Here is a 16,529-nt window from a genome sequence, read left to right on the forward strand (position 1 = left end):
ATGAGCTGGAAAACTACAGTGTACAGTGGTTTTCAGCTTGTTTTCACTGCCACCGTGTGAAATTGGCTTCTCACTGGGTGATTGTGTGAAGAGAGCCTGCGGGCGTGGGGGGGGGGGGGGGTTGAGGAAAGACGGGAGCACATCCCTGCCTTCCTTGATAGCTTTACAACGCAGAACAAAAATCCCCTTTGGGCAGGGCCTTGGAGTCAATCCAAAAACACGTGTGACTTCAAATTGAAAGTGAAAGTGCTAACACAGACAGGGGGAGAGAGTGGGGAGGCAGCAGAATGACGTGAAACGAGGAAGAGACATGAGGGAGAGAGACTGAGGTGAGACCGGGGGGAGACAGACGAAGAAAGAGCGAGAGATAAAGAGAGGAGCAGAGGGCAAGAGGAGAGACAAGGCTTGAGAAGAGGCTTATAGAGAGAGATAAAAGAAGGTGTGACTGAGAAAAGACAAAGATAGACCAGGTGAAGAAAGAGAAGGTGAAGAGACGGACGAAGATAGATCAAAGATAGACTGGTAAAGAGAACAAGGGAAGAGACAGAGGACGAAAGAAGAGAGAGAGAGAGATAAGCAAGAGAGCTGGTATAGAAGCTGAAATAAGAGACAAAACTTAAGGGAAGAAAGACAAAGGAAGAGACAGAGGACGAGAGACCTGTCTACATACTGCCGGAGCGAGCCTGCTGTGAGTCTAATCAAGAGAGACTGGCGAAAGGTAACTTAGAAGAACCAAAGAGAAACCAGGGAAAAAAGTAGCCGAAGAGATACTACGTGTGTGACAAAGAGAAAAACCAGGAGAAAGACAGGCTGAGTCTAAGAAGAGACAAACAAAGAGAAAGTAGAAGACAGATCAGAGAAGACGACGAGACAGCACTATAGGCACCAAGTGAGGCGGTTGTCGACTTGGCAAGTTCGTGAAATCTTGTGAACGGAGGATCGTGTACATCCTGCCATGCTCGCCAACGGGGTCTCATTCACAGCCCCTGCAGGTGGATTCAGCTTTGAAAACTGTCTCAGGTGAGACCTAGTAATCAGTAGGCCAGAACCAAGTAGTTTTGAGTCTTAAAATAATAGCTTCTTGCTATTTAGGAGTGAATGAGCTCCATGAATGTCCTGTGGGAGGGGTTCACTGCAGAAACAAGACCATCTCCTGTGAGGAGTGTGGAGTTTGAGGGGCTCTCTATGGTTGATTTGAGGCCTCCACATTAGGATCTATGGTTGATGAATTTGCACACCAACAACCAAAAACGGTCAGCTCCATGTTAGCATTCTAAAAATGAATCGTCTGTAGCCAGGGCGGGCTCAAAATATTTTGGCGACATACAGCAAGCACATTTTTATGCATGCCATCCCATTTTTGTGTGAGCAAAGCATGTGGGACTCTGCTTATAATATAATGCGATATAAAGATCTCTATGTGGTCTAGTTCAGTGTAATTCTGAACATGTGAGCAAACCCTCCATTTCATACCCTCTCTCACAAAGCTGGCTGGGTAAAGCAAACAACTTTGTGAGCTTACAGTGGGCTTACAGCCCGCTCATTGTTAACCAATCATTGGCTTTATTGCCACTTTTGTTTGCTTGCTTCTTATTTGATGACTTGCCTTCTTCATCTTGCGTTTGTCCTTTCTCTGGAGCATAACCTCGTCATGATCCTTTTGATTGTCTGACTTGTAGCCTTCCACTATATATATATATAATCTCTCTCTCTCTCTCTCTCTCTGTTATTTTTGCTGGGACATGACTGAAAAGTATATTTTAAGGGTTGTATTTATTTTACCTTCTACATTCCACATACTTCATGGAAGCACAAGCTTTGGAACACAAAGCTTGTCCTTTTGTGGCGCTGGGGAAAGGGCCATCTGCTACACTCATTCAGATGGTGTCTGAGGCAGAAGGTGTACATAGCATGACATTTTTCCTGGAGACCCATAAATAGGCTGTTTCAGGTACTGCAGAGACAAAATGTCTACTTCATGTGGAACGTAAATTAGGCCTTGGCAAGCACTCCCATTTACTTTCTGACACTTTCTTATTCTTTTTAAATTCTGTTCAGAGTTTCCCTAGTGAAAGGTATTTAAAAAATGAACCATGCCATTTCTAAAGATTGAAAACAACGCACTCAATGTATAGTTTTGAGGTAACCTTAGACGTGTTTGCTTTTCCTTCAGGATTTTTTTTTATTGTTTTAAACAATACTTTACACACATTGACAAAGCCAATATCTCAGCATTTGCATTATAAAAGCAAGACCTATTGGCTTTGCAGATGCATGTTTAAAATGGCAATTATTTCTCTGTGTGCTTTAATACCCATTTAGAATTAGAAATGATTTAGACAGCTCTCAAATACTTTCTAAATGATTCCTTTGTGAGTTTGCTGTCTTGGGCCCATATTTATACTTTTTTAGCGCCGCATTTGCGACGCTTTTTGATGCAAATACGGTGCAAACTTACAAAATACAATTGTATTTTGTATGTTTGTGCCGCTTTTGCGTCAAAAAATGACGCAAATGCGGCGCTAAAAAAGTATAAATATGGGCCTTGGTGTTATATTTCAAAAAGTCAAAAATACTGGATTTTACTGCTTTTCTTACTGGCTTGGACATGCAAATATAGGCCAGACGGGTAAAATACCAGCCAGGTGTCAACCCCAGGAGGTGTCTGTTCCCATTTGATGATTGAGGTTCTCCAATTCTCGAAGGCCTCAGCATTCCCATGTAGTTGGTAGTCAGAGGTGGCTTGCTATGCACTGCGACAACCACGGGCCGGTAGCCTCCTGATCCTCAGACTAATCTCTGAGAGTCTTGCAATGGCTGACTTCATGGCATGAGATGCCTAGAGGAATCTACATGACATTGCTTGACGAGGCCTAGTGCCTGGAGGTCCAGCCCTTGAGTTTCCTTGGGTCCAGTCAGCGCCTGGCCCAAGATGGCCTTTCTCCACTGATTGTATTAGCTGCCTCCTATGCACCATGCTGATCTTGGAATGGCACCGACCCTCCTCGCGCCGCTCCTCAACTCTCTCGACCGTCTGAAAAAAACATATACTCGAATGTGCATTCAGTCAGCCAATCAGACGCCAGCCCTATAATGTCAATCATCCACAAGTCTGTTGCCCCACCCATCATTCTTCCTTCCTTTTCGAGGTTCACTGTCAGCTTCTGCAAAGCCTAAAGACACGTGGCTTACCTCGTGCTCAGCTGGCAGGGCACGTGCTGCAGCCGCATAGGACCCCTTTATGCGCACTCTCACATACCAGCAGGGACGGCGGACCTACACATGTAGCTTAAGAACAAATATTTACATCTGTCCGCAATCTGTTAGTAGTGCCTTCGAGTGAGTCTAGCGGCAAACCAGTTTCTGTTGTGAACTAGAAAGTGTATTTTATTTGCAGGGCACATTCTGTGAACTGAGCTGCCTCTGCACTCAAGTTTGAAAGCGGAATGTAGTTGTAGGGGGGCTGCTGGAAAATGTTGGTGCTTGATTCTAATATTTTCAGAAGTGACAATGGGCTGTGCTGGTGATTCCGTACAAGTAAATGACTTAGATGTCTCTGGCAGCCTAATGCTGCGGGGGGAGTTTTATGGTAATTACGGGTGGAAACAGATTTCCTTAAAAGCTAGGAAGAAGTTCTAAATATGTTGGAAATAGCTTCTGGAAAGTTGATACCCCACAGCCATTTCTGCAGAACACACGTTTGGGTAGCTGGGGGTTCAGCCCAGGTTCATTTATTTCCACAATGACATTTGGGCACCTGACCCTACCTCCCCCACGTGCACACGGCCGTGCATAGTGTTGTCCTTAGTGCTCTGTGTGAGTATTTGAGACACATCTGCTGTGTCTTCTCAAAGCTGCCTGTGCTCTGTTTTTGCACAATATGGTAAACATTGCCTTGATGTCTTTTAAGAAAACATAACTAAAATCAATAAGGACTGTCATTTTAATTTCAGAAATGAAATTAGTAATATTGTGCTTTTATATTAATATGCCTATCTGCACAGCACATCCTGCAACATGTAGATTACATGTTTCATAAATTACAATCCTTCCAATATAGCAGAGTGGTGTATGAACGGGCATCAGGGAGCTGCACGCAGACTGGAAGGCATGGGTGTAAAACCGGGGGCGCAGCTTGGTCAGTAAGATGGGTGGGGGGGAGGTAGACCTCAGATTTTCGGACAATTAGGCTGGCATATAATGTTTAAATATGTTATACCACAAGCAGGGTGCATGGGGGGGGGGCTAAGGGCCAGGGGAAAGAGAGAGGAATGCGGATTGGTAGGGGTACTAAGTGAAGGAAAACACATTGGGCGGGATGTACCAACACATTTTCCCATAGACACAGAATGGGTAAATCCCCTTGGTACACCTGGCCCAATGTTCTTAAAATTGCCAATATTTTTGACAATTTTAAAAACTGAGAGGAAGTGAGTGTGTTCCCATTTTTGTGTGAATGTATGTAAAAGCTCCTGGTGAAATCCAGCAGACACCTACCATACCTGACTGAAAGCATCTGTTCCCAACTACTTATCAGAAAATGCATTTATTAGGGGGGTGTAGCACCCCAAACACTCCCCCTGAAGCTATGCCCCTCTTTAGAAACGTATTGCATTTTTTTATAGTCATTCATTATTCTGAGATTGAGAAAAATGGTTCCTTCATGTAGTAATAAAGACTTATTACAGGCAACCACAGCCACTGAGTTAAATTTTAAATTCTGACTTTGTATTCCTCCAGTCCATGCATTTTTATCATATCATGCCTAGCAGTATGGATGATTTGCGAGTCCTGTAACCTTCTGTTTGTAACCACATTGTAACATTTCTTAACAGTGATTAACTTTACACACTTGTATGACTTATTCTCTCTGTATTATGTTTGTGTGTGATGTAAAGCACCCTGGCACCTCACATCGGAATGAGTAGTCATGTGAAAGAAAAAGAAAGAAATAGTAAGCGCTATTTAAATTGTTATTAGTGTCATTACTCATACAGGTAACATTTGATATTTTACGGTGAATGCTGGTCTCTTATATATAGAGGTTGAACAAATTAAAAAATCCACCTCCAAATCATAGTTTCTCCTAGGTATTTGTGAAGTGATAACAAGCTGTGTGCAATTGTTTCCCACCATTGTAATGGCATGCAGGCGTTAAGCTCCAGATAGCTCCGAGCCAGGATGATACTCAAAGAGGAGGGCTGATGGCCCTTTAAATTATGCCTTTGTTTTGGGCCAAGCTGGAAGTGAAAATAAGAAAACCTCCTCACTGTGGAACCGAAAGAAAACAACATATTAGGGGTGCTCCTGAATGTGTCCTAGTGTTTGCAAATTACTCCAGACAATTTAGCATATTTTAATGGGGCCAGCACAGATCCCTAATCTGCCTTGAAAATAGCCACCTGATCTAGGATCCGACTGGATCCCCTCACTTCCTGCACTGTAAATTCCCTACATAACCGTACTGATACACAATGGATGTGGAGCACCTACACATGGATGGCCCTGAAAAAGGATATCCAATGCGCACATGAACTGCAGCGCAAATATAAAGGCTCAATAATTTTCACTGTGGTCACATTCATTCATTTTTTCAGCTCCACTCTTGGATTCATACAATGTAAAGTAATGTGATATTAATTCTGAGATTGAGAAATGCATGTTATGGTAGTCGATTGTCTAAAAGAGGTACTGAAGAACCTGTGCAGTGGTCTTATTATAACTTGTTTCAACTTTGGGTTATTGGGTGATAATTGCAGCGGGTTCAAGCACAGGCCCTCCAATTTTTATTCACCAGCTCTCTTTGTGCCCACCCTGGAAATTCTTCACCTCTTTCGCGTTATTGACAGTGACCTACTCAGATGACGTCCAGTCAGTCAGTAAAGCAGTAGTCCTATATTTTTGTCTCGAGGGGCACCCATAGGGCAGCGCTTTCCACAATGCAATATTACTGCTTCAACCCTTGCTTAAAAAACGTGGGGCATTTTACTTTCTACAAAATATTCTAGTACTGGGACTAGAATAGTAAAAAATGCCTTTTGGAATATTTTGAGAAAAGTGGCACTTTCTGAAAGTATTTTAGGACTGAAGTTAGAATAGTAAATTTGACCTCCCAGTGTCCGCCACGCCCCCTGCTGCTGTCAGGGTGCAGATACAGCCCAGTTTTTCCATGTTAGGACTCTTGAAGTTTTACTGTTTCTTTTAACAAGTCACGTAATGCAAAAAATAGGACTGAATAAGTTAGTAACTAGCTACTAAACCTGGAATTGGTGAAATCCAAGTAACTTGGAGCAACTATAAATTTTTTAACCTACTAACACCCAACACAGCCCGACCAGATCTATTGGTGAGGTGCAGTGAGCATGGTAGTAGAAAGAAGGGGGCGTGCGTGACAGTTCACGCACTGGGGTAAAAGGTAAATCTGCAACGTGGCCTCATGTCTTGTGTGATACATACTTCCATTTCTGAAGTTTTAGTCACAAAACTTTGCGTTCGGGGCTTTGTAGTTTTGCTTCTAGCATTGAAAGTTTGCATTAGAAATCCCAGCTGGCAAAGTGCTGTAGGAACAATGCCAGAGTGGCTAAAGGTCTGTACCTGACATGGGCCACGCGCCATCTCTGGGTAGTGGAGGCGGGTGGAGCCCAGTGAAAAGGAAAGCAAAGCATGAGGAAACAAGCTGAGGACTGGATGAAGGCAAGCAGGGGGCGGGATAGAGGAGGATACCTCTGGGTGGCCGGAGCAGGTTCAGGCTGGCTGTGAATGACACATACTGAGATAACGCTGTGGGTACAGCGTCTTTGCCAGAGATCCGTGTGTAACCTGAAGGTCACAGATTCAAGTCCCAGAACAAAATGGCGGCTAGGGTAGGGCATGTGGTATAAATTTACTAATTCAATACATTTCTGATTTCTATAGCATATTTTGGTTATTGCAGTTTATGGTATTTAAAGAGACCTAGTAATGGGTGTAGGGACCAGAGGCTGGTGTCTTAGTGGACTTTTGCATCAACTGGAAACAGTTGTGTTTGACCCCAAGTCACATGGTTAGAGCCTGTCTGTTTGAGGCTGGCTTGGCTTATAGTGGGTCCCTTGTGGTACTTACATCCTGTGCCAGGTTGTAGGAGGCTGGACTGGCTTGTAGTGAGTACCAAGGGGTACTTGCACCTTGCACCAGGCCCAGTTATCCCTTATTAGTGTATAGGGTGTCTAGCAGCTTAGGCTGATAGATAATGGTAGCTTAGCAGAGCAGCTTAGGCTGAACTAGGAGACGTGTGAAGCTACTACAGTACCACTTAGTGTCATATGCACAATATCACAAGAAAACACAATACACAGTTATACTAAAAATAAAGGTACTTTATTTTTCTGACAATATGCCAAAGTATCTTAGAGTGTACCCTCAGTGAGAGGATAGGAAATATACACAAGATATATATACACAATAGCAAAAATATGCAGTATAGTCTTAGAAAACAGTGCAAACAATGTATAGTTACAGTAGGATGCAATGGGGAAACATAGGGATAGGGGCAACACAAACCATATACTCCAAAAGTGGAATGCGAACCACGAATGGACCCCAAACCTATGTGACCTTGTAGAGGGTCGCTGGGACTATTAGAAAATAGTGAGAGTTAGAAAAATAACCCTCCCCAAGACCCTGAAAAGTGAGTGCAAAGTGCACTAAAATTCCCCTAAGGACAAAGAAGTCGTGTTAGAGGAATAATGCAGGAAAGACACAAACCAACAATGCAACAACTGTGGATTTCCAATCTAGGGTACCTGTGGAACAAGGGGACCAAGTCCAAAAGTCACAAGCAAGTCGGAGATGGGCAAATGCCCAGGAAATGCCAGCTGCGGGTGCAAAGAATCTTCTACTGGACAGAAGAAGCTGAGGTTTCTGCAGGAACGAAAAGGGCTAGAGACTTCCCCTTTGGTGGACGGATCCCTCTCGCCGTAGAGAGTCGTGCAGAAGTGTTTTCCCGCCGAAAGAACGCCAACAAGCCTTGCTAGCTGCAAATCGTGCGGTTAGCGTTTTTGGACGCTGCTCTGGCCCTGGAGGGACCAGGAGGTCGCAAATTGGACCAGGAGAGAGAAGGGACGTCGAGCAAGACAAGGAGCCCTCTCAGCAGCAGGTAGCACCCGGAGAAGTGCCAGAAACAGGCACTACGAGGATGCGTGAAACAGTGCTCACCCGAAGTCGCACAAAGGAGTCCCACGTCGCCGGAGACCAACTTAGAAAGTCGTGCAATGCAGGTTAGAGTGCTGTGGACCCAGGCTTGGCTGTGCACAAAGGATTTCCGCCGGAAGTGCACAGGGGCCGGAGTAGCTGCAAAAGTCGCGGTTCCCAGCAATGCAGCCCAGCGAGGTGAGGCAAGGACTTACCTCCACCAAACTTGGACTGAAGAGTCACTGGACTGTGGGGGTCACTTGGACAGAGTCGCTGGATTCGAGGGACCTCGCTCGTCGTGCTGAGAGGAGACCCAAGGGACCGGTAATGCAGCTTTTTGGTGCCTGCGGTTGCAGGGGGAAGATTACGTCGACCCACGGGAGATTTCTTTGGAGCTTCTGGTGCAGAGAGGAGGCAGACTACCCCCACAGCATGCACAAGCAGGAAAACAGTCGAGAAGGCGGCAGGATCAGCGTTACAGAGTTGCAGTAGTCGTCTTTGCTACTATGTTGCAGGTTTGCAGGCTTCCAGCGCGGTCAGCAGTCGATTCCTTGGCAGAAGGTGAAGAGAGAGATGCAGAGGAACTCGGCTGAGCTCTTGCATTCGTTATCTAAAGTTTCCCCAGAGACAGAGACCCTAAATAGCCAGAAAAGAGGGTTTGGCTACCTAGGAGAGAGGATAGGCTACTAACACCTGAAGGAGTCTCTGACGTCACCTGGTGGCACTGGCCACTCAGAGCACTCCAGTGTGCCAGCAGCACCTCTGTTTCCAAGATGGCAGAGGTCTGGAGCACACTGGAGGAGCTCTGGACACCTCCCAGGGGAGGTGCAGGTCAGGGGAGTGGTCACTCCCCTTTCCTTTGTCCAGTTTCGCGCCAGAGCAGGGCTAAGGGGTCCCCTGAACCGGTGTAGACTGGCTTATGCAGAATTGGGCACATCTGTGCCCAACAAAGCATTTCCAGAGGCTGGGGGAGGCTACTCCTCCCCTGCCTTCACACCATTTTCCAAAGGGAGAGGGTGTCACACCCTCTCTCAGAGGAAGTTCTTTGTTCTGCCATCCTGGGCCAGGCCTGGCTGGACCCCAGGAGGGCAGATGCCTGTCTGAGGGGTTGGCAGCAGCAGCAGCTGCAGTGAAACCCCAGGAAGGGCAGTTTGGCAGTACCAGGGTCTGTGCTACAGACCACTGGGATCATGGGATTGTGCCAACTATGCCAGGATGGCATAGAGGGGGCAATTCCATGATCATAGACATGTTACATGGCCATATTCGGAGTTACCATTGTGAAGCTACATATAGGTAGTGACCTATATGTAGTGCACGCGTGTAATGGTGTCCCCGCACTCACAAAGTTCAGGGAATTGGCTCTGAACAATGTGGGGGCACCTTGGCTAGTGCCAGGGTGCCCTCACACTAAGTAACTTTGCACCTAACCTTTACCAGGTAAAGGTTAGACATATAGGTGATTTATAAGTTACTTAAGTGCAGTGTAAAATGGCTGTGAAATAACGTGGACGTTATTTCACTCAGGCTGCAGTGGCAGGCCTGTGTAAGAATTGTCAGAGCTCCCTATGGGTGGCAAAAGAAATGCTGCAGCCCATAGGGATCTCCTGGAACCCCAATACCCTGGGTACCTCAGTACCATATACTAGGGAATTATAAGGGTGTTCCAGTAAGCCAATGTAAATTGGTAAAAATGGTCACTAGCCTGTTAGTGACAATTTGGAAAGAAATGAGAGAGCATAACCACTGAGGTTCTGATTAGCAGAGCCTCAGTGAGACAGTTAGTCACTACACAGGTAACACATTCAGGCACACTTATGAGCACTGGGGCCCTGGGTTACCAGGGTCCCAGTGACACATACAACTAAAACAACATATATACAGTGAAAAATGGGGGTAACATGCCAGGCAAGATGGTACTTTCCTACACAGGTCCAGTTAACCCTTATTAGTAGAATAGAGGTGTTTCTAGCAGCTTAGGCTGATAGAAGGTAGTTATGGCTAAGCAGCTTAGGCTGAACTAGGAGACATGCACAGCTCTTACTATACCACTTATATCATATGCACAATATCATAAGAAAACACAATACTCAGAGTTACTAAAAATAAAGGTACTTTATTTTTATGACTAATATGCCACAAGTATCTCAGTGAGTACCCTCAGTAAGAAGGTAAGTAATATACACAAGTTATATGTTCACAAACCCAAAACAGGTAAGTAAGAGTAAGAATAGTGATGCAAACAGTGTAGAATTACAATAGGATGCAATAGGTAAACATAGGTCTAGGGACAACACAAACCATACACTCCAAAAGTGGAATGAGAATCATGAATGGACCCCAGACCTATGGGAGCTTGTAGAGGGTCGCTGGGACTGTAAGAAAACAGCCAGGGTGTCCAAGATACCCCACCCCAAGACCCTGAAAAGTAGGAGTAAAGTACACCTACTACCCCAAAAGAACACAATAGTCGTGATAGGGGGGTTCTGCAAGAACCACAAACACCAGCAAAGCACTGAAGACTGATTCCTGGACCTGAGGACCTGCAAGGCAAGGGGACCAAGTCCAAGAGTCACGATAGTGTCCAGGGGGGGAAGGAGCCCAGGAAACCCCGGATGAAGGTGCAAGGAAGCTGCCTCCGGATGGAAGAAGCTTGGAGTTTCTGCAACAACGAGGAGGACTAGGAACTTCTCCTTTGGATCAGCAACTCAGAGAGCCCCCACAGAAGCAGGCAGTAGCCGCAGAAGTACCCAAACAGGCACTTAGAAGATTTGTGGACCGGAGCTGGCTCAGAGTCACAAAGGAGGGTCCCACGACGCCGGAGGCAAACTCATAGGGTTGAGCACTGCAGGACGGAGTGCTGGGGACCCAGGCTAGGCTGTGCACAAAGGACATCCTGGAAGAGTGCACAGGAGCCGGAGCAGCTGCAAATTACACAGTACACAGGTTTGCAGTCTAGCGTGGGAAGGCAAGGACTTACCTCCACCAAACTTGGAATGAAGGATCACTGGACTGTGGGAGTCACTTGGATAGAGTTCCTGTGTTCCAGGGACCACGCTCGTCAGGATGAGAGGGGACCCAGAGGACCCGTGATGCAGTCTTTTGGTGCCTGCGTTAGCAGGGGGACGATTCTGTCGACCCACAGGAGATTTCTTCTTGGCTTCCAGTGCAGGGTGAAGGCAGGTGACCCCCAGAGCATGCACAACCAGGAAACAGTTGAGAAAGCTGGCAGGATGAGGTGCTACAATGTTGCTGGTAGTCGTCTTGCTACTTTGTTGCGGTCTTGCAGGCATCCTGGAGCAGTCAGTGGTCGATCCTTGGCAGAAGTCGAAGAGGGAAGTGCAGAGGAACTCTGGTGAGCTCTTGCATTCGTTATCTGAAGAATTCCCCAGAGGAGAGACCCTAAATAGCCAGAAAAGGAGGTTTGGCTACCAAGAAAGGAGGATTGGCTACCAAGAGAGGTAAGAGCCTATCAGAGGGGGTCTCTGACGTCACCTGCTGGCACTGGCCACTCAGAGCAGTCCAGCGTGCCCCCAAAACCTCTGTTCCCAAGATGGCAGAGGTCTGGGACACACTGGAGGAGCTCTGGGCACCTCCCCTGGGAGGTACTGGTCAGGGGAGTGGTCACTTCCCTTTCCTTTGTCCAGTTTTGCGCCAGAGCAGGACTGGGGGATCCCTGAACCTGTGTAGACTGGCTTATGGTGCCCATCAAAGCATTTCCAGAGGCTGGGGGAGGCTACTCCTCCCCAGCCCTTCACACCTATTTCCAAAGGGAGAGGGTGTAACACCCTCTCTCAGAGGAAATCCTTTGTTCTGCCTTCCTGGGCAGGGCTGCCTGGACCCCAGGAGGGCAGAATCCTGTCTTAGGGGTTGGCAGCAGCAGCTGCAGTGGAAACCCCGGAAAGGCAGTTTGGCAGCACCCGGGTTCTGTGCTAGAGACCCGGGGGATCATGGAATTGTCCCCCCAATACCAGAATGGTATTGGGGTGACAATTCCATGATCTTAGACATGTTACATGGCCATGTTCAGAGTTACCATAGTGACGCTATACATAGGTAGTGACCTATGTATAGTGCACGCGTGTAATGGTGTCCCCGCACTCACAAAGTCCGGGGTATTTGCCCTGAACGATGTGTGGGCACACACTAAGTAACTAGGTGAAGGTTAGACATATAGGTGACTTATAAGTTACTTATGTGCAGTGAAAAATGGCTGTGAAATAACATGGACGTTATTTCACTCAGGCTGCAGTGGCAGGCCTGTGTAAGAATTGTATGAGCTCCATATGGGTGGCAAAATAAATTCTGCAGCCCATAGGGATCTCCTTAAAACCCAATACCCTGGGTACCTAAGTACCATATACAAGGGAATTATATGGGTGTACAGTGTGCAAATGAGAATTGGTAAATTTAGTCACTAGCCTGCAGTGACACATTTAGAAAGCAGAGAGAGCATAAACACTGAGGTTCTGGTTAGCAGAGCCTCAGTGATACAGTTAGACACCACACAGGGAGCACATACAGGGCACATACTATAAGCACTGGGGTCCTGCCTAGCAGGATCCCAGTGACACAGGGGCTAAAACATACATACATACAGTGAAAATGGGGGTAACATGCCAGGCAAGATGATACTTTCCTACACTGTCTGAGTGCTACTGAGTTAAGTAACAACATATATCTGTTACACTACACTGTAACTGATTGCCTTACAAATATGTCATGTTACCTAGTAGTGGGATTGCTTAGCTTAGTCAGTGAGTGTGGGGTCCATGATGCTTTTGTACTGAAAGAGCTCAGCTTAGAAAAACAGAAAGGTGATTGATCTCAGACACAAATCTGGACCACATTTGAGTCAATCGTTCTTGCCACTGTGCCACTTTAGACCAGGACTTACCATGTCCACATCAGCCTTTGCCCTGCTCTACTAGGAAACATCCAGCCTGAAATGCCAGGTTGTTCCCCACTGTAGCTTAACATATGCGACCTCAGGAGGGTTTCACTCTTCACTGGCCTCATCATTGAACATCTTAGATCCTATAGCATAGCAAGCAGGAGACACAACTGATGATATCCGTCATACTCAGGATGTTCCACTGACAGAAACATAGCTATGGATGGAATCTGTGAATTCATCTCAGACACTGATAATTGCTCTGCGTTATGTTCCAGCTTGGACTCAGTGGGTTTGTGGAACCATGAGGCTGTAGTATTGGGAGAGCTCAGGTTGGATTCAGTGAGTGTGGACCCATGAGGCTGCTCTACAGAGCATGTTTGGCCCGGTGTCAGTGAGTGTGAGACTTATTAGGCTGCAGTCATGGGACAGTGCAGACTGGAGTCAGTGAGTGTGGGACCTAAGTGTGGGACCCATTGCTTTAACTGAGATGAAAAATGTCTGGGAACTTCTAAATGGGGTATGGCCCGTGGTCGAAGTGTAACTAGGACTCCATTACAAGAGGTGTGGCTTGTGTACGTTGGATGTGAACGAGAATCCTGTGCTTGGCAAAAGAGCCTTATTAATTAAACAAATACATGAAAATCTCAATAATACAATGTCAGTAATACATGCACTGGTAGCTAATGAGGATGTAATAGGAGGGGACCAAAGGGAATTAGGCAAGGAGGTGGAACATCCACAACTCTAAACTTTATCAGGATTTGAAACTAGATACAAGAGAATGTTGGACCTTGAAGAAGCACCTGTGTCTTAGACTGTTCATCCACTGTCACCACACAAAGTTTGTGGTCCAGTTTAGGATAAATGATTTTGCTAACTGAGACACAAGTGGTACTGGTAGAGTGTGACAAACCTTGTGTTTTATCAGTTCCTACTCTTCAACATAGGCAGAAGTTTGACTAGGGTCAGCCAATCACAAGCACAGCAAAAAACACTGCTTCATTAAGGGAACCAAAAAGACAGAAGAACATATATAGAGGGTGTCAGAACTGTTTTGGTAGTCCCGGGAGCACTCAATGGTCACTAGGTCACATCTGAGGTGGTTGAGACCTTTTACCTCTGATAACCCAGGGTCTGAGCTTACTCTGGTTTGAACCCTTGGATAGCAAAGCGAGCAGTCTAAAGCATCTCAAGGTTTGTAGCGTGGGGGGCAAATACTCTGAACTAAATGAACACACAGTAGAACTCAGTAATGTCTTTGCAGTCCAGTGCTTTAACTGTATGAAAAAGAGAAAGTAGTTGATTATAACAACTACATAATACATCACAAAGAGATTATGCAGCCCTCATCCTCCTGAGCCTCTCCACAGCATTTGACATGGTCTCCCATCCCATCCTCATCCACAGTCCTCACAACCTTGGCATCCAAGGACACACACACTCTGAAGGATCTGCTCCTTCCTGACAGTAGGTCCCCGTAGTTCTGCCTAGCACTAAATCTCTTGTACTCTTGTGATCTAATCTGCGGAGTTCCACAAGGATCCTCCCTGAGCACAACCCTCTTCAGTGCACACACAATCCCTCTAGACAGCATCAGCAGCTACCACATCAAAGTCCTCTCCCATTATGATGACACACAACTCATTCTGTCTCTCACGGACAAGACACCCAGTGCTCAGATAAAGTTCACTCCCTGCATGTCTCAAATTGCCTACTGGATAAAGACCAGCTGTCTAAAGCTGAACACCTACAAGACTGAAATTGTGATCTTTGGTAAGACCACAATGGCTGTGGGACTCCCCCTGGTGGCTAACAGGGCTAGGACTGTTACCCACCCCCACCATCCACGCCAAAACCCTTGGGATTGTCATTGTCAGAAAACTCAACAACATGACCACCCAAGTCAACACCGTCATTGCTGCATGCTTCCATACCCTGAAGATGCTGAAGAAGACTTTCAAATATCTTTCAATCAGTACCCAGAACACCATCACACACACCCAGGTCACAAGCATACTGGACTACAGGAACATTCACTATGTGGGGATCAACAAAAAAACTCAACAGAAGGCTACAGACCAGTCAGCACTCAGCAGCCAGAGTCACTCTCAACCTCCCACACCGAACGTGCATCACATCGCACTTGAAGGAGCGCCACTGGCTCCCCTTACCAAAATAACCACAATTCAAATTCCTCACCCACAGTTTCAAGGCACTACATAACACTGGCCTACCATACTTCAACAATCACATCTGCTTTCACAACCCTTCCAGACACCTCAGTTCATCCAGACTTCTATATGCACACATCCCATCCCAAGTACCCGGGTTGTTAGTGGTTAGAAATTAGGCCTGCACTGTTAGCTCTAGGCCCTGTGTGTGTTTGGGGCAGTGTTCATTTAGAGTTTACATTCTCTGCTGAACCATTGGAAGCGCTGAATGTGTCTGGCCCCCACTCTCTCTCTGCTGGTGGAGACACAGATGTCATGGACGTTCAGTAGCGTATGTGCAATCTCCGGTGCTGCGTCTTCACTAGAGACTGTAGGGTAAGCAGGGGTTGTCTCCAACACATATGCCAACAGTGATGAGAGCCCACTTGCAAGTCACTGGTAAGTCTGTTAGTCAAAGTCACATGTGGAGCCTGCATGCACCACGGTTCTTGGGGGGTTGGGAGGGTGGCACAGCATGACGAGGACCATGGGAGGCAGTCACATTACCCTTTATTGGTGCAGCATGGTAGGTTCCCACAGTGGCTGGTTGGAGGGGGAGAAAACAGAGGAAACTCACTCTAGTACACAGGTCGGCTCCTGCGACGTCCATCCTGGTCTGATGTGCCAACATGTAGTAGACATATTGAAAATCTTTGGAAAAGCACACCAAGCTCAAACGGGGACATGAAGAGATCCATTCCAGCACTAAGGTCCGCTTCTGCAACATTTCTCCCAGTTACCACGTGCTTTAGTCTTACTTGAAATCTTCACCACAGCATGTCAGGCTGAAGCTGGAAGTTGCAGGGAGACAGACCCTGGCATTGCTATGTCTCTACTAGGGCTGGACTGGCCGTATCAGGCTTTGGGTGTTTCCCCGGGAGGTTGGAAAGGTAGGGGCCAGTTTTGTTACTGGGGGCCAGTTTTGCAAAGGTGCTGCAATATCAGCCTCCAGTAACAAAAGCAGCAATCTAGCATAATCCACTCACTTGTTTCCAGCCTCCGTGCAGGGTACTGCTTAATTTGACCCAGTGGTTTCCGGTGCGGGGCACCAGCACTTATTTTTGAGGGCCGGCACTTATTTTTTTGCTACAAGCATTTAATGCGAGCAAAAGACACATATGGAAAAGATGGAGGAAGAGAAAAACGAGAACGCGTCACAAAGGGAGAAAGCAGAAAGCTGCAGGAGTGAGCTGAGTGTGCAGAGAGTGGCTGTAAATGGATTAAAGAGACCCGAGGTGGCTTTAGGATTATGC

At 46.5% G+C, this 16,529-nt stretch overlaps 1 protein-coding gene across 1 annotated transcript in view; it reads left to right on the forward strand.

Moving 5' to 3' along the window:
* The first annotated feature begins 284 nt into the window (after positions 1–284).
* The window catches only part of LOC138299175 (proteasome subunit beta type-7-like), an 89,770-nt gene continuing 73,525 nt past the window's right edge, over positions 285–16,529 (forward strand). The window contains exon 1 of the mRNA XM_069237266.1: positions 285–1,020. Within this exon, the coding sequence (XP_069093367.1) occupies positions 956–1,020 (65 nt within the window). The 5' untranslated portion in view covers positions 285–955. The remainder of the gene's footprint in view (positions 1,021–16,529) is intronic.

Source organism: Pleurodeles waltl, chromosome 6, assembly GCF_031143425.1.
Source record: "Pleurodeles waltl isolate 20211129_DDA chromosome 6, aPleWal1.hap1.20221129, whole genome shotgun sequence".
Taxonomy (NCBI): domain Eukaryota; kingdom Metazoa; phylum Chordata; class Amphibia; order Caudata; family Salamandridae; genus Pleurodeles; species Pleurodeles waltl.